Source organism: Coturnix japonica, chromosome 16, assembly GCF_054131305.1.
Source record: "Coturnix japonica strain WE chromosome 16, WE-NBRP24, whole genome shotgun sequence".
NCBI classification, from domain to species: Eukaryota; Metazoa; Chordata; class Aves; order Galliformes; family Phasianidae; genus Coturnix; species Coturnix japonica.
In genome coordinates this window covers 9713782-9727309 of record NC_140678.1, presented here as the reverse complement: position 1 = coordinate 9727309, position 13528 = coordinate 9713782, and the positions used below count along the sequence as shown (strand labels likewise).

Here is a 13528-nt window from a genome sequence, read left to right as displayed (position 1 = left end):
CTCTATGGCAGGAATTCAGCTAGCATATCAAAAATGAGTTCAGATGCTGGTTGAACACATGGAAGACAGGCTGCTGGGGACATCAGAAAATGGTAGATGGCTGCTTCTACTGCTGCTAGTAACTAGCAAACTCCAGTGTCCCAAACACAGACTAGCAGCTTTTACTACTTACACTGTTCCGACCCTCTGAGGGGAGTCTTCTTCCTCTCAAAAAGTTACCAAAGATTGTAGAAAGACAAAAAGTAGTCAGAGCCACTTTATCAGGCTCTGCTAAGAATCTGAATGGAGTATCACCACCCACTGTATTTCCAAGAATTAAGTTGGTTAATAAATACTTTGTTTTTAAAATATATGTAACTGCTATTTTATGAAAGTTAGCAATTAAAAACTTATATAGGAATGATTAACATCATCTGCTAACAAAACAATATCCAGAAATCCTGCAGAGGAAGAAAATAAGTTCAATTTGCTGTGCCCGTTTCAGTGGCTCCATGAATTTTTTCCAAGTAACTTATCTAATCATGAGCCACTTCATAAGCATTAACATGAGGAGAGTTTTCAACAGCACCTGACAAAAATTCATCACACAATTGTTTCAACAGCTTTTATTCCTATCAAAGGCTATAAAAACAAGTGATCTGATCACCTTGAAAGGGATAAATAAATTAAAACTTGGGAATTGTTTAGAGAACATGAGATCTTTTCCTACTCATTCCTTATCAAAAGCAATACAATCACAACATTTTCAGATCTGAAGTTTCATACTAACCTCAGATTCATTTAATGAAGTGAGGCTCCTAGTACATCAATGTGACAAATAATTGTCTTCAGCTTTGCATCTTAATGGAATACTTTCTCCAGTTTTAGTTTTGCTTTGTTGTTTCCTAGGCTGTAAATATTTAAAAGGAGTAAAGATTAGGCTATGCATTAGACCTCCAAAATATCTCGAGTTTTCTAAAGTTACAGTGTAAAACCTCAAGCTCAGACGCCACATGAACACGTAAGCTGATACACAGCACAAGTGTGGGAAGGTAGTAACATCTATTCATTGTGTGATCTTCAGATACACCCTACTGGGTCTCACTAACAGTCTCAGGCAGTATTCTGCCTCCAAAAGAGAGAAAGCGAGACATTATTCAGGGACAAAATCTGTAACGCTGGTCGTTTTGTTATCCATTCCCCCCATATTCTGCACGCTCACAGCTGCTATGTTAGAACACCAAAGGCTAAACCTCTGCCTAATCTTCACCATCCACATACGAATACATGGAAAACTGCATGGAAAAGTTCCATAATGTACACAGAGAGATGGTGTCCTAGTAAATAAAATAGTTTTGAGAAGATGAGAGCTCATGTTTGAGTGGAAGACAAAAAGAACCAACAAGTACTCATCACTGAATATGTAGTTAAAGGACTATATGCTAAGAAAAATGATTCTAGCTCCAGTATCTCCTAGGAAAACAGAAGAACAAAAAGGGGTTAACAAGATGTTAAGTACTTACTTTCTATAAATATAATCGTACCTTTTCATTTACAGAGTCATTCCTTCTACTTTGTCTTTCTTCAAGTAAAGGTATTTCTGGCAAACACTGAGGGCTACTGTGGTTAATGCGTTGTTTTAATTCCTTTATAAAGTCATCTTTGTCAGCCAGTTCTTTTCTTAACTCTTCTATCACAGTTGCATTATCCTAATAAACAGTAAAAACTGCTGAGTTGTGGGATTGGCAAAAGGAATTAACACACACAAGCAGTATTGCAATTACTTAGTAGCATCAGTTTTAGAATTGCAGGCTAGAACACTTAACTATTCAAGAACAGTAACATTTCACGGATTTGTACGGTCACTGTTACAAGTGCAGTAGTCACAGAATTGCCTGGGAAGTTGTAATACAATATATTTTGATTCTTCTATTTTACTTATGTGCTTCAGCCTTCATCTCTCTTAAGATATAATAACCTGAGCTTTTATTTGTTCCCAAATCCTCGGTACTGTGAGAAAGTCGGCAGTTGTAGGGGAAGTTTTGCTATGAGAACATCTTTCTTCTCAGAGAAAGTGAATCCAAACATTCTCAAAAGAGCACAACTCATTTAGTCTTCTGTTTAGCTTCTGAAATTCTATGCTACGGCTTAGATTGGCTATCCTGATTAAAAGCTGGATGTTGAAATAAGAAATGCAACTTCCAGAGATCATCCCCCCTCTGCTTTTTGATGCTTCCCTTAATCTCTCTCCACGTCCCCTTCTGTCTTTTCATGCCATTGTAGATACTACCTCAGAGAAAGCAAAGAAAGTAAGAAACCTGAGACAGAACTACCATCCTAGTATTGAGCCTAGCTTGGGATCCGGAAATGCTGTGAATTATCAGAAAAAGCTACAGATGTCCAGTCTGATTGTAGGATCATAAGCATCAAACTGACATCTGTTTATCTGAACTACTGAAAAAATTGAAATTTTAGTAATTAACAGAAATTCTGTTTCTGAAGAACAAAAATAAAATCTGGTGCTTTTTTTTGGTTAGTTGCACATGATGTCAATACGACAGTGTTCAAGAACAGAACCACACCCAGAATACAAAGAGCAGGTACAGGAGTCTTACAGAATTTATGGGTAGCTAATCAGGTAGGAGGAAAGGAGAGCTGACCTTGCTTGAATCCTTTAAGGCAGATTGTCTCAGTTCTGCTATTTCTGTCTCTTTTTGTATGGCATTAGAAGCCAAAGTTTTGAGCTGTTTTTCCAAAGCTTCTACTAACTGATCTCTCTCCTCACGCCACTTTTGAAGATTATGGTCCTTTTCCTCCAGCTCCTATATTTCATGTTGAAAGAAAAGCATACACAGTAGAAACAAGCAGAATCTTTAAGACAGCCTAGAATTAATAAGTTTTTCATATAGCATAAATAAGTACTCAAGCTGATAAAAAGAATTTATGGTAAGACATTTCAATTAACATATCGTGATGTCACTCAACAAGATCAGGTTATATGCATGTATTATATATGTATTTACTATGCAGATTATTGTATTTAAAGCAATCTGCCAGTGCTCTGTAGTGACTAATTATTTGAATACCTTTTATGGTCTACCACTAATTTCAGTTGGCCACTTTCATTTTGCTCCAATTTTTTTTTTTTTTTTGACCTTTTTCCTGTTGCTTGGAAAACCTGCATCATTCATTTAATAAAAATTAAGAGCAAGAAAAATACCTGTTTAAGTTGTTGGATATAGAAGTCTTTATAATCCAGCTCATCCTTAAACTGGTTATTAATCCTTTCAAGTTCTTCCATCTTGTTCCTGAGGGATTACTCCACAGAACGCATCGTGGACACCTGTAATGTAAGCACAGCTCACGGTTCATTAAAAGACTTCTGTAATCCAACCTGGCCAAATACTTCTTTGTTAAATAAAGAGGAATTCACAAACAAGTGCTGAGTAGGAAAACGACAGCAAGTGCAAGGTTACCAAGGAAGACATGAATTCATTTTTAAGCTTCAATTTTCCACCCCAAGCACACCCAATAAACTTTCAGACTAAGTACCTGCAAAATGGGTTTTAAGATATCTTCTTGTTTAATAATTAAATTTTAACTATTAACATCACTGAAGCTGAAATTGAAGAAAAAAAATATACATGCTTATATTAAAGAGCCTCTGGAAATTAGTCTATTTCTCTTCAAGTAAATAGCATTCTTCTTCCCAGTTATCAGCGTTTTTTCACAAGACTTAGGTTTTAGGCTTTGGAGTTACAAACCTCGCTTTGTACTTGCTGAATTTGTTTCTCGGCATCAGAATGTTTGTCTTTTAGATCTGCATACTCTTCTTCTTTCCTCTGCAAATCTTTTTTCAAATTCAGTACAAGGGCAGAACTCTCAGAAAGAATATTTTCTAGCCTTATGTTAAAAATAAAGACACAAAGAACATTACTGTTACACATCTCATGGAAACAGCAATTACAGCTTAATCCATGCCCTGCCTGTTGGTTTCTATTTGTAAATAGACTCTTAAATCTATCTAGACCAGTGACAAGATTTAAACAATTACTTTTGAATTTCAGCTTGCTTCTCATAATCAGATGCTGAAGCAATAAATTAATCAGATGCTATTCTGAGGGATGTACAACAAAACCACCAGAAATCCCCATATTATTCTTTATTTCCTTGCACACTCGTGTTTTCCCTTGGAACTCAAGTAGCATACCAAAGCATCCTAAAGTAGTAGTTTGGCCATTGATAAGCATGCAGATGCATTAAGTCGAAGGGATGTTCCCATTAACTATTTTTAACTCTAGTTCATTCTCAAAGGGCTCTAAGTTAACTCAGTGGTTACTTACGATTCTATACGTTGCACTTTCTCCATTTCACTCTTTTCCCGAAGAGAATGTTTCATCTGCTCCAAGCTTTCAGTTAAAGCCAAACTTTTGAGCTGTTCTTCCAAAGCTTCTACTAACTGATCTCTCTCCTCACACCACTTTTGAAGATTACGGTCCTTTTCCTCCAGCTGGGCAACAAGTCTTTCCTAAATGAAGAACAGATGAACAGTGAACATCACCTACTACACACTGAACTGTTCTAACACTTCGGTAGTTAGCACCGTTTTACAGTCTTAGTAAATGTATGATCTCTTCAAGATCCACAGGAGCTCTAGAACTAGTTGCACTACAAACCTACAGAAGCAAAACCATGCTTCTATTAGACAACCTACATTACTCTCCTTGTGAAAAAATATTAGTATTATTTAAGAACTTCAATTTGCTCATTTAATGATTACCAATGAGCTTTAGGAAAATAAAGTCACAAAGTGATAATAATACTAAGCTCCTCATGTCCTTCTATGCTGCTTGCAGGTCCAGAAAGTCGGGACTAACTACTTCCAGATGTAAAAAAAGCTTTGCAGAATGTACAGATTCACATGTTTAAGAAGTTACATGACAAGAGCCCAGCAAACAGCTCAAGTAACTCAAGTGACTTTGTTATCAGTCACTATTTGGAAAGTGATAAAGGAGCAAAACTGTGGCCGTTTGACCAAGTATTTTTATTCAGTATCTGGAGAGAAGTTTGTGGGGTTTCTTTAGAAACTCATTTGCCTTTTCTTCTTTATAAAGGCTTAAAGGGCTTCTGCTTTGCAGAAAAGAGAACAAACAAAAGCTATTGTACAAAATACTTTCTTAGCCTCATTAAATAGTGATCTATTTTTCAACTGTAATTTTCTTATTGCTGTCCCACATACGTGACATTTCATTATGCACTTATGAAAGATCTTTCTTTTTGTGGCCCCCCCATTCCTTCCTTTTCCAAATCAAGCAGTTCTCATATGGGCTTTGCTGCATAAGAAAGCAAGGGGACTTGGACAAGCTGCTCTTATGCACCCTTACTGTTAATACTTGGTATGTAGTTGTCTCCAAACTACAGGCACCAGACAACTCTGCCAGGACCTCATCACTTACAGTTTCTGCTTGTTGCTTTCCATAATGTTGTCGGTCCTCAGCAAATTGTTTCATTTCTTTGTTGCCAAGATTCTCTGCTTCTTTTATCTGATTTAGGAGCTCTTCTTTCTCCTCCAGCCACTTTTTTCTATCAGTTTGATACTTAGTCTCACTTTCCTATTTCAAAGAAACCAAAAATGAAATAGTGAGTCATTAAGGAATAAAAGTCTTAAAAGCCAGGTCATCATTAAATAGACTTGTTTCTGCAAGATAACAGAAACATTAGCAATTTTTACTACAGAATATTCCCAAAGGCAGGTATTGGATAATCATTAGTTCTTTTCCATTAAAAAATAATCATTTCCAGTATTTCTTATTCAGACTGGAGAGCCTCCATAAAACATCTCTTTTTCTTTATAAATGTTCACACAAGCTTTACAGAACTTACACCAAAAGTCAGTATAAGAAAAACTCTTTTAACTTAAAAACTTCTAACACTTTACGCTGCCTTGCAGCAGTTGTAGAAAAACTTGCAGCTCCTTTAGGGTTGAAAGACAAAGAAAAGCAACACAGTTTACACTGTAGGAGTAGTCTCCTTTCCTATCAAACCTACTGGCAGACATTCTCATATATAGGACAGAGCACCTGAGAAACTGCTTGGAAAAAATAAAAGTCTTTTAACCAAGGAAAAGTAGTAGACCCGCAGCCCAACAAAAAAGGCTTCCTGGTGATAAAGTTAGATGATGATTTCGATAGCTTATATTAGTTGCCCAAGCAACTAACAGAAAACAGTTTTGACAAATACACCGTAAGTTACAATTTGCTTTGAGTTAGTATTCCTTTCTTGCAAACAACAATTGTATAAGTATACTCTGCTTATAGCACATTGACGTGGTATAGAATGAAGCAATGAATGTTCAACTTTCCCCTCTTCTTGAACAAGTGAATTGGCTCTGCGCATTAAAAAAAATATCATGAATAAGCTTACTCAAGGTGAAGGAGGAAAGAAGTTCAGAACCATTCCACTAACAGAGTGGATGTAACCTATTGTATACTCACTTAGAAAACTCCCACTGCCAGCCCATTACTTTTATTTAAAAAAACAAACAAACAACAACAACAAAAAATAACATCAGATGGGATAAGACAACTAACTGTTCAGAGGCCAGCAAAAGAAGCGCTGCTCATGGCAGCATAATGTAGGGAAGGCTACACTTCCTATACTATGGGGGCATCAGTGATGCCATTCTTAACGTACCACAAAAAAGCTGCACCTGGTCCCTATTGCATGTTGCACTGCAGCTTTTACAGGAAGTTTCTGTAATCAATATAACAGTTTACTTTATCAAGTTACAACTTTGAAGTTAAGTTACCTCCAGCTCTTTTTGCAGCTTTATTAATTCTGTACTGTTTTCATTCAAATTTGCCTCATCACTTTCGTTGTTCTTTTGCTGCCAGTCACTATTGCTCTGGTATTCCAGTTCACTGTATTTCTGTTTCCATGCAATCAGTTCTACTCAATACACAAAATGAGGTTAGATAGCATATCATTTCAAATATATATTTGAAATACCACACCAATGACTTTTTACTAAAGCCGCTTCGGTTTTATCTGCTATAGACATAAAGAAATAACAGAAGCCTTTAACTACAAGAGATTTGTTGTTTACTATGGAACGTTAATGCCTAAGTAACAGTCACATGAAAATGGAAGTGGCTATCACAGTACGTCTAAACCCCTTTGCATCCCTGCTTCCTTTCCCTGGAAAGATTACCTGAAGCTAATTTTTCGTTCTCTTCTAACAGACCTTCAAGCATTTCATCTTGTTCAAGATGCATTTCCTCATCTTCCTCTAATGTCATCCGCATAACTTCAATTGTTCTATCCCTTGCACACAGATCTGAAGGTTTGAAAATTTACAGATGAACTCCCTACTAGCTCCCATTATTCTCAAATCAAGATTCTCCCATGACCAAAACCACTTTTAAAAGAAATAGAGCATCTCCATTGAAATATTTACATACAAATACATGCAGATATGTTTTAAAATCGAAACACAGAAGACTCAAAGTCATTAGCAATGTGACAACAATTACACGGATATTCCACACACACACACACACAAATAATGGCTGACCGTCACATAGTTGGTCATAGTCTTTGGAGATATCTTCCATCCTCTCAGTTTCCACCAGCTCCTATATTTCATGTTGAAAGAAAAGCATACACAGTAGAAACAAGCAGAATCTTTAAGACAGCCTAGAATTAATAAGTTTTTCATATAGCATAAATAAGGACTCAAGCTGATAAAAAGAGTTTATGGTAAGAAAATTCAATTAACATATCGTGATGTCACTCAACAAGATCAGGTTATATGCATGTATTACATATGTATTTACTATGCAGATTATTGTATTTAAAGCAATCTGCCAGTGCTCTGTAGTGACTAATTATTTGAATATCTTTCATGGTCTACCGCTAATTTCAGTTGGCCACTTTTATTTTGCTCCAATTTTTTTTTTCACCTTTTCCCTGTTGCTTGGAAAACCTCCATCACTCATTTAATAAAAATTAAGAGCAAGTAAAATACCTGTTTAAGTTGTTGGATATAGAAGTCTTTATAATCCAGCTCATCCTTAAAATGGTTAACAAGACTTTCAAGTTCATCCTTAAACTGGTTATCAATCCTTTCAATTTCATCCATCTTATTCCTGAGGTATTCCTCCACAGAACGCATCGTGGACACCTGTAATGTAAGCACAGCTCACGGTTCATTAAAAGACTTCTGTAATCCAACCTGGCCAAATACTTCTTTGCTAAATAAAGAGGAATTCACAAACAAGTGCTGAGTAGGAAAACGACAGCAAGTGCAAGGTTACCAAGGAAGACATGAATTCATTTTTAAGCTTCAATTTTCCACCCCAAGCACACCCAATAAACTTTCAGACTAAGATCCTGCAAAATGGGTTTTAAGATATCTTCTTGTTTAATAATTAAATTTTAACTATTAGCATCACTGAAGCTGAAATTGAAGAAAAAAAATATACATGCTTATATTAAAGAGCCTCTGGAAATTAGTCTATTTCTCTTCAAGTAAATAGCATTCTTCTTCCCAGTTATCAGCGCTTTTTCACAAGACTTAGGTTTTAGGCTTTGGAGTTACCACGGATACCAATGGCAAGTCACCAGTAACGTAGAGATAATAACAAGTCCCCTCCAGAGGAAGATTAGCTATTCTCTTCACAAACCTTATTCCAGACTACCAACCAACTTTACTTTCCTCTGTTCATTATCTACATGAAACCATGTTTTAACTTCTGGTCCCCTCTAGAGCTTCAATGGCAACTTTACCTAAGATTTGCTGCTAGCCACACTAGTGTGAAATTTCCAGCTTCATAGTTAAAGTTTGAGAAGTTATAACAGCAGAAAGCCAAGCATAATCTTACAGAAAAAAATATCTCAGTTGACTACAAACCTCGCTTTGTACTTGCTGAATTTGTTTCTCGGCATCAGAATGTTTGTCTTTTAGATCTGCATACTCTTCTTCTTTCCTCTGCAAATCTTTTTTCAAATTCAGTACAAGGGCAGAACTCTCAGAAAGAATATTTTCTAGCCTTATGTTAAAAATAAAGACACAAAGAACATTACTGTTACACATCTCATGGAAACAGCAATTACAGCTTAATCCATGCCCTGCCTGTTGGTTTCTATTTGTAAATAGACTCTTAAATCTATCTAGACCAGTGACAAGATTTAAACAATTACTTTTGAATTTCAGCTTGCTTCTCATAATCAGATGCTGAAGCAATAAATTATTCAGATGCTATTCTGAGGGATATACAACAAAACCACCAGAAATCCCCATATTATTCTTTATTTCCTTGCACACTCGTGTTTTCCCTTGGAACTCAAGTAGCATACCAAAGCATCCTAAAGTAGTAGTTTGGCCATTGATAAGCATGCAAATGCATTAAGTCGAAGGGATGTTCCCATTAACTATTTTTAACTCTAGTTCATTCTCAAAGGGCTCTAAGTTAACTCAGTGGTTACTTACGATTCTATACGTTGCACTTTCTCCATTTCACTCTTTTCCTTTTCCCGAAGAGAGTGTTTCATCTGCTCCAAGCTGTTTTTCAGCTGCAGAACTTCTTGAATCAGATTTGCTTCATTGCTACTTAACTCTTCAACCTTTTTGTCTGCATTTGCAGACTTCTCCTGCAGAGTTGCTGTAACTGTCTCTAGATTAACAATAATAGATTCTTTTTCTTTAAGTAATTCATTGAGTTTTGACACATTGTCTTCCATTGTCTTGGAAGCCTCCAGGCGATATTCAAGCTCTCTTATTTTTACCTCACAGTTGGCAACTTCCTCCTGAAATTGTGCAATCACTCTCTGATCTTCTGCAGTCTTTTCTTCAAAGTCCCGAGTTTTCTTTTCTATTTGCTCATGTAACTGATTCACAAGATCATCTTCCTGACTAGTGTGAGTTGTAATCTCACATAGCTTCATTACAAGTTGACGATTATGATTTTCAGCATTATTCAGTCCCGCCTTTAGTTTTTCATTGTCTTGAAGCAGTGCTTTGATGTGCTGACTTTTTTGTGAGGAAACATCAACAATACTTCTGCATACTTCCCAAATCCTTTCAAGACTATAGTTAAAGGAGAGGTCCTGCACAAGATCTGAGATGGAAGAAGTCTGTGACTGAATGCATGCAGAACTAATTTGAGATGTCCCTGGCTCATCTTTTTCACAGTCTGAGGAATCCTTTACACTGACAAAGTCAGTACCGATGGCGTGAAACTCTAAGTGACATTTGTACAATTCATCTAATTTGGTCCGCATTTCTTTTACTTGTGACACTTTATCAATTATATATTCTTTGGCAACTTCTATGTTGTTAGTTAGTTTGGCATTTTTGTTTTCTAGTGTCATATTTATAGATTTCTGTTCATCCAGTTCAGAAGCAATTTCCCGATAGTCAGCTTGACCCTGCAGAATTTGTTCACGGAGGGCATCAGCTGTTTCTTCAGAAAAAGAAAGCTCAATACGCAGGCTTGTTACCTGCTTACTGAAATCTTCTTTTTTATTTTTTTCTCTTCTGCATTGTTCTTCAAGCACAGTTAAATGATGTTCCAAGATTTCAGTTCTTTCCCTCAGTGCTAGTACTTCCTTTCGGTACGTGGAGCACTTTTGTTTCATGTGTTCAATTGTCCTTTGCTCTACAGTGTTCTTTTTCTTTCTCTCATTTACAACTACTGTAAAACAAACAAACAAACAAACAAACAAAAAAGGGAAAAGGAATGTAGCTCAGATTGATTAAAATAATTATTACATAGCAGTTCACAAGACCAAGAAGCAACTTCTATGTGAAACACTGTCGTAATATGCAAGCCATGCCCTCACATCACATAGTATTTGATACTAGTGAAGGAATTAAAGTCCTCTGAACACGTAATCAGGTGCCTCAGATTTCTATACAGAATTAACAGCAAAAGGTTTTCAGTCTGGAAGAACACTTTTACCATGGCACTACTCAAACCTTCCACTCCACACCAGTAGAAAATCTAATTAGATTTAAGAAACATGGGAACGAGATAGATAATTCACAGCTATATTCTTTCTATCTTCCGTGCTTCAGCAATCCCTATAAGGCAGCCAGGAATCACTCCATCTACATCTAAATGGTAGATAAACAGTTCTCTAAGAAATTTCATTCCAACTCACAGTCCTCTTACTTTCAAAAGAAAGATAAAACCCTGGACAAGTTGATCACTTAAGTGTTGATATCTGTCTCTCTTATTCAGTTGATCTCTAAACAAAATATGAGGATTCCTACTTCTGTCCACACTTACTCTTTTGCATATAAAGTTCACTCATAAAGTTGTACAAATTTGCAGATTCAAGTTTCCATAAATATTCCATTAGCTTGGGGCTGTTTTTTTCTTTAACTGGTGAGCAATTAGCTAAAATCACATGCATTTTCTTTCTATCAAAAGCGACTTCTGCTGTATTTCATCATTGCTTTAGAATCCAGTTATGTCCATTCCATAATATGCATACTTTAAGTATTAAAAAAAATAAATATAAGTCAAGACTTACTAGGGATTGGGTCACCACAACAATATATTCCATGGTGATTCTTGTACAGTCCTTTTATTACTACAATGCAGAATTTTATAGTGCCCACGTGCAGCCTGCATTACATACAGATTCACATGTACTGCATGGAAACAGCCTCTTAACTCATCTAAGGAGTTTTATATACAGCCCTCAACTGATTTAAAAGTCATACTGAAGAAACAGCAGTGGCATATTCCACCCCAAACCAGGTTTTGGGTTTTGACTGCTCGCCCAGCAACACTAGTGAGGGGAATATGATTTATAAGTAATCTAAACACTTTATGCTGAAAACAACAAGCAAGTACTAAAGCAAGATAAATAAGACTAGGGAGAAGATGTGTAATGTTCAGTCTAGAAGCTCCTTACACAGGAAGTAGGGAAAAAGCATTATTACAGAGCATAGGAAACAAGACCTAAAAGCTCAGAGAATGGTGTAAATACCCTGAACTTGAAGCTGAGATAACCTAGCATCTCCTAAAACACTTTTGCTCGTGCTACTTATATAACTAATTCTACAAAAGAACCAGCACAACATACCTGTGCTCATTGTTCTACTGTGTATATTTAACACAGCTAAAGAATATATATTAAGAGTTTTTTGAAATTGGACGCTGTTAATACTCACAAATAGAAGAAAATTTTAACATGATTGAATACTCAGTACTTCTTAACCGAAAACTTCATGCTGACATTGTGACTATCAGCTACCCATTTTAATTCCTATGTGGAGCATTGCTGTCATTAATTTTTAAATGAGAGCTTTGGTCATATGATTAGAACAAACCCACTACTATTTGGAGTATGGAGGAGTCCACATCCCTCCCTCAGTCTCTGGTAAGATGCTTATATGTGATGCCATTCAGTGGTCACATTAGGATTCAATATTTATGCCAAATAAAGGCAGCAGGGACAAATCATCCAAGAACAGCATCTCATCCAAAGAAGGCCTTGACTTTCTCCCTTGCACATATTTTGCAAGAGGAATACAAGAAAGGAAGGGAATACAGCTAAGTTTTACATTTTCCCTTCTACATTGTATATGCCTTCCGTAATTCTAGGAACACTGATGCTCAGCTGTGCCCAGAAGTGAAGTTAAATGCATCAGAGCTTATCCAAACCATTTTGCTCAAATATTGCCCATGAGCGAGCAATTAGCAGGTCGTCAACAATTTTGATAGTTGCTTCAGGAAAAACAAAACAAACAAACAAAAAAAAGCACTTGAGCAGCTGATGCTACTCAGAAGATCAGCAACAGCAGTTGAAACAATCCTAAAGAAACTGCTTTAAAACTATTACCAAATCTGCAAGTGCATCAACAGATGAGGAAAAAGCAGCAAAAAGGAAAAAAATAGTGCAAAAAACTTTTAATCCTAAGCATTCAAAAATGAACAGCATAGGACCTTCTGAAAAAGGGATATTTACATAACAGTTACTTCTATTTACAGATTAACACAGTGGCTTTTCTCCTTATACCATAAGGTACGCGCTTCACAGCCTTTTGCTTCCTATCCGGAATAGGAAGCAATTTATTGTTTTGGAAGACACCCTGTTCAACGATGGAAGAAACTGTACCTTTCTTTGGAGGTGGCTCTTCCACAGTAGGCTTATCTTCATCACTACTGCGCTTTCTTCCCACTTCCAACTCAGTTTTCTCTTGTTTCAGTGCTTTAACTGAAAGCACTGAAAATTGGCTGCTTTCAGTTCCTTTATTAGTGTTCTCTTCTGCCGGTTCTGCTTTAATGGTAGTTAAATGGTAGGTAGTCTTTTCCTGTATTGATATAAGATCAGTTACATTGAAGCTTAACAAAAGGAGCACTTAAGTCTCAGTAATCTTCTGTAGGCAAATATTTACACAAAACCATACAGCTAAAATATTTACCCAGTGACTCTATAGACATCAGTTACAAATCTCAATAGCAGACAGAACAAGTACACCTTCAGAGAATGACAAGTGCAATACTCGATAGAGTATACAAGGGAAAGCAAGAGC

General features: G+C 36.4%; 1 protein-coding gene across 1 annotated transcript; it reads right to left on the bottom strand.

Moving 5' to 3' along the window:
• Window positions 1-3707: 3707 nt before the first annotated feature.
• Window positions 3708-13301, bottom strand: LOC146758252 (kinesin-like protein KIF20B). The gene is made up of 10 exons (XM_085517416.1): window positions 13111-13301; window positions 9470-10673; window positions 8891-9029; window positions 8006-8161; window positions 7553-7613; window positions 7190-7315; window positions 6788-6927; window positions 5436-5591; window positions 4323-4507; window positions 3708-3882 (listed from the first exon to the last, which is right to left on the bottom strand). Exons 2-10 carry the CDS (start codon window positions 10615-10617, stop codon window positions 3723-3725), a joined length of 2271 nt encoding a protein of 756 aa, XP_085373542.1. The 5' UTR covers window positions 10618-10673; window positions 13111-13301; the 3' UTR covers window positions 3708-3722.
• Window positions 13302-13528: the final 227 nt, after the last annotated feature.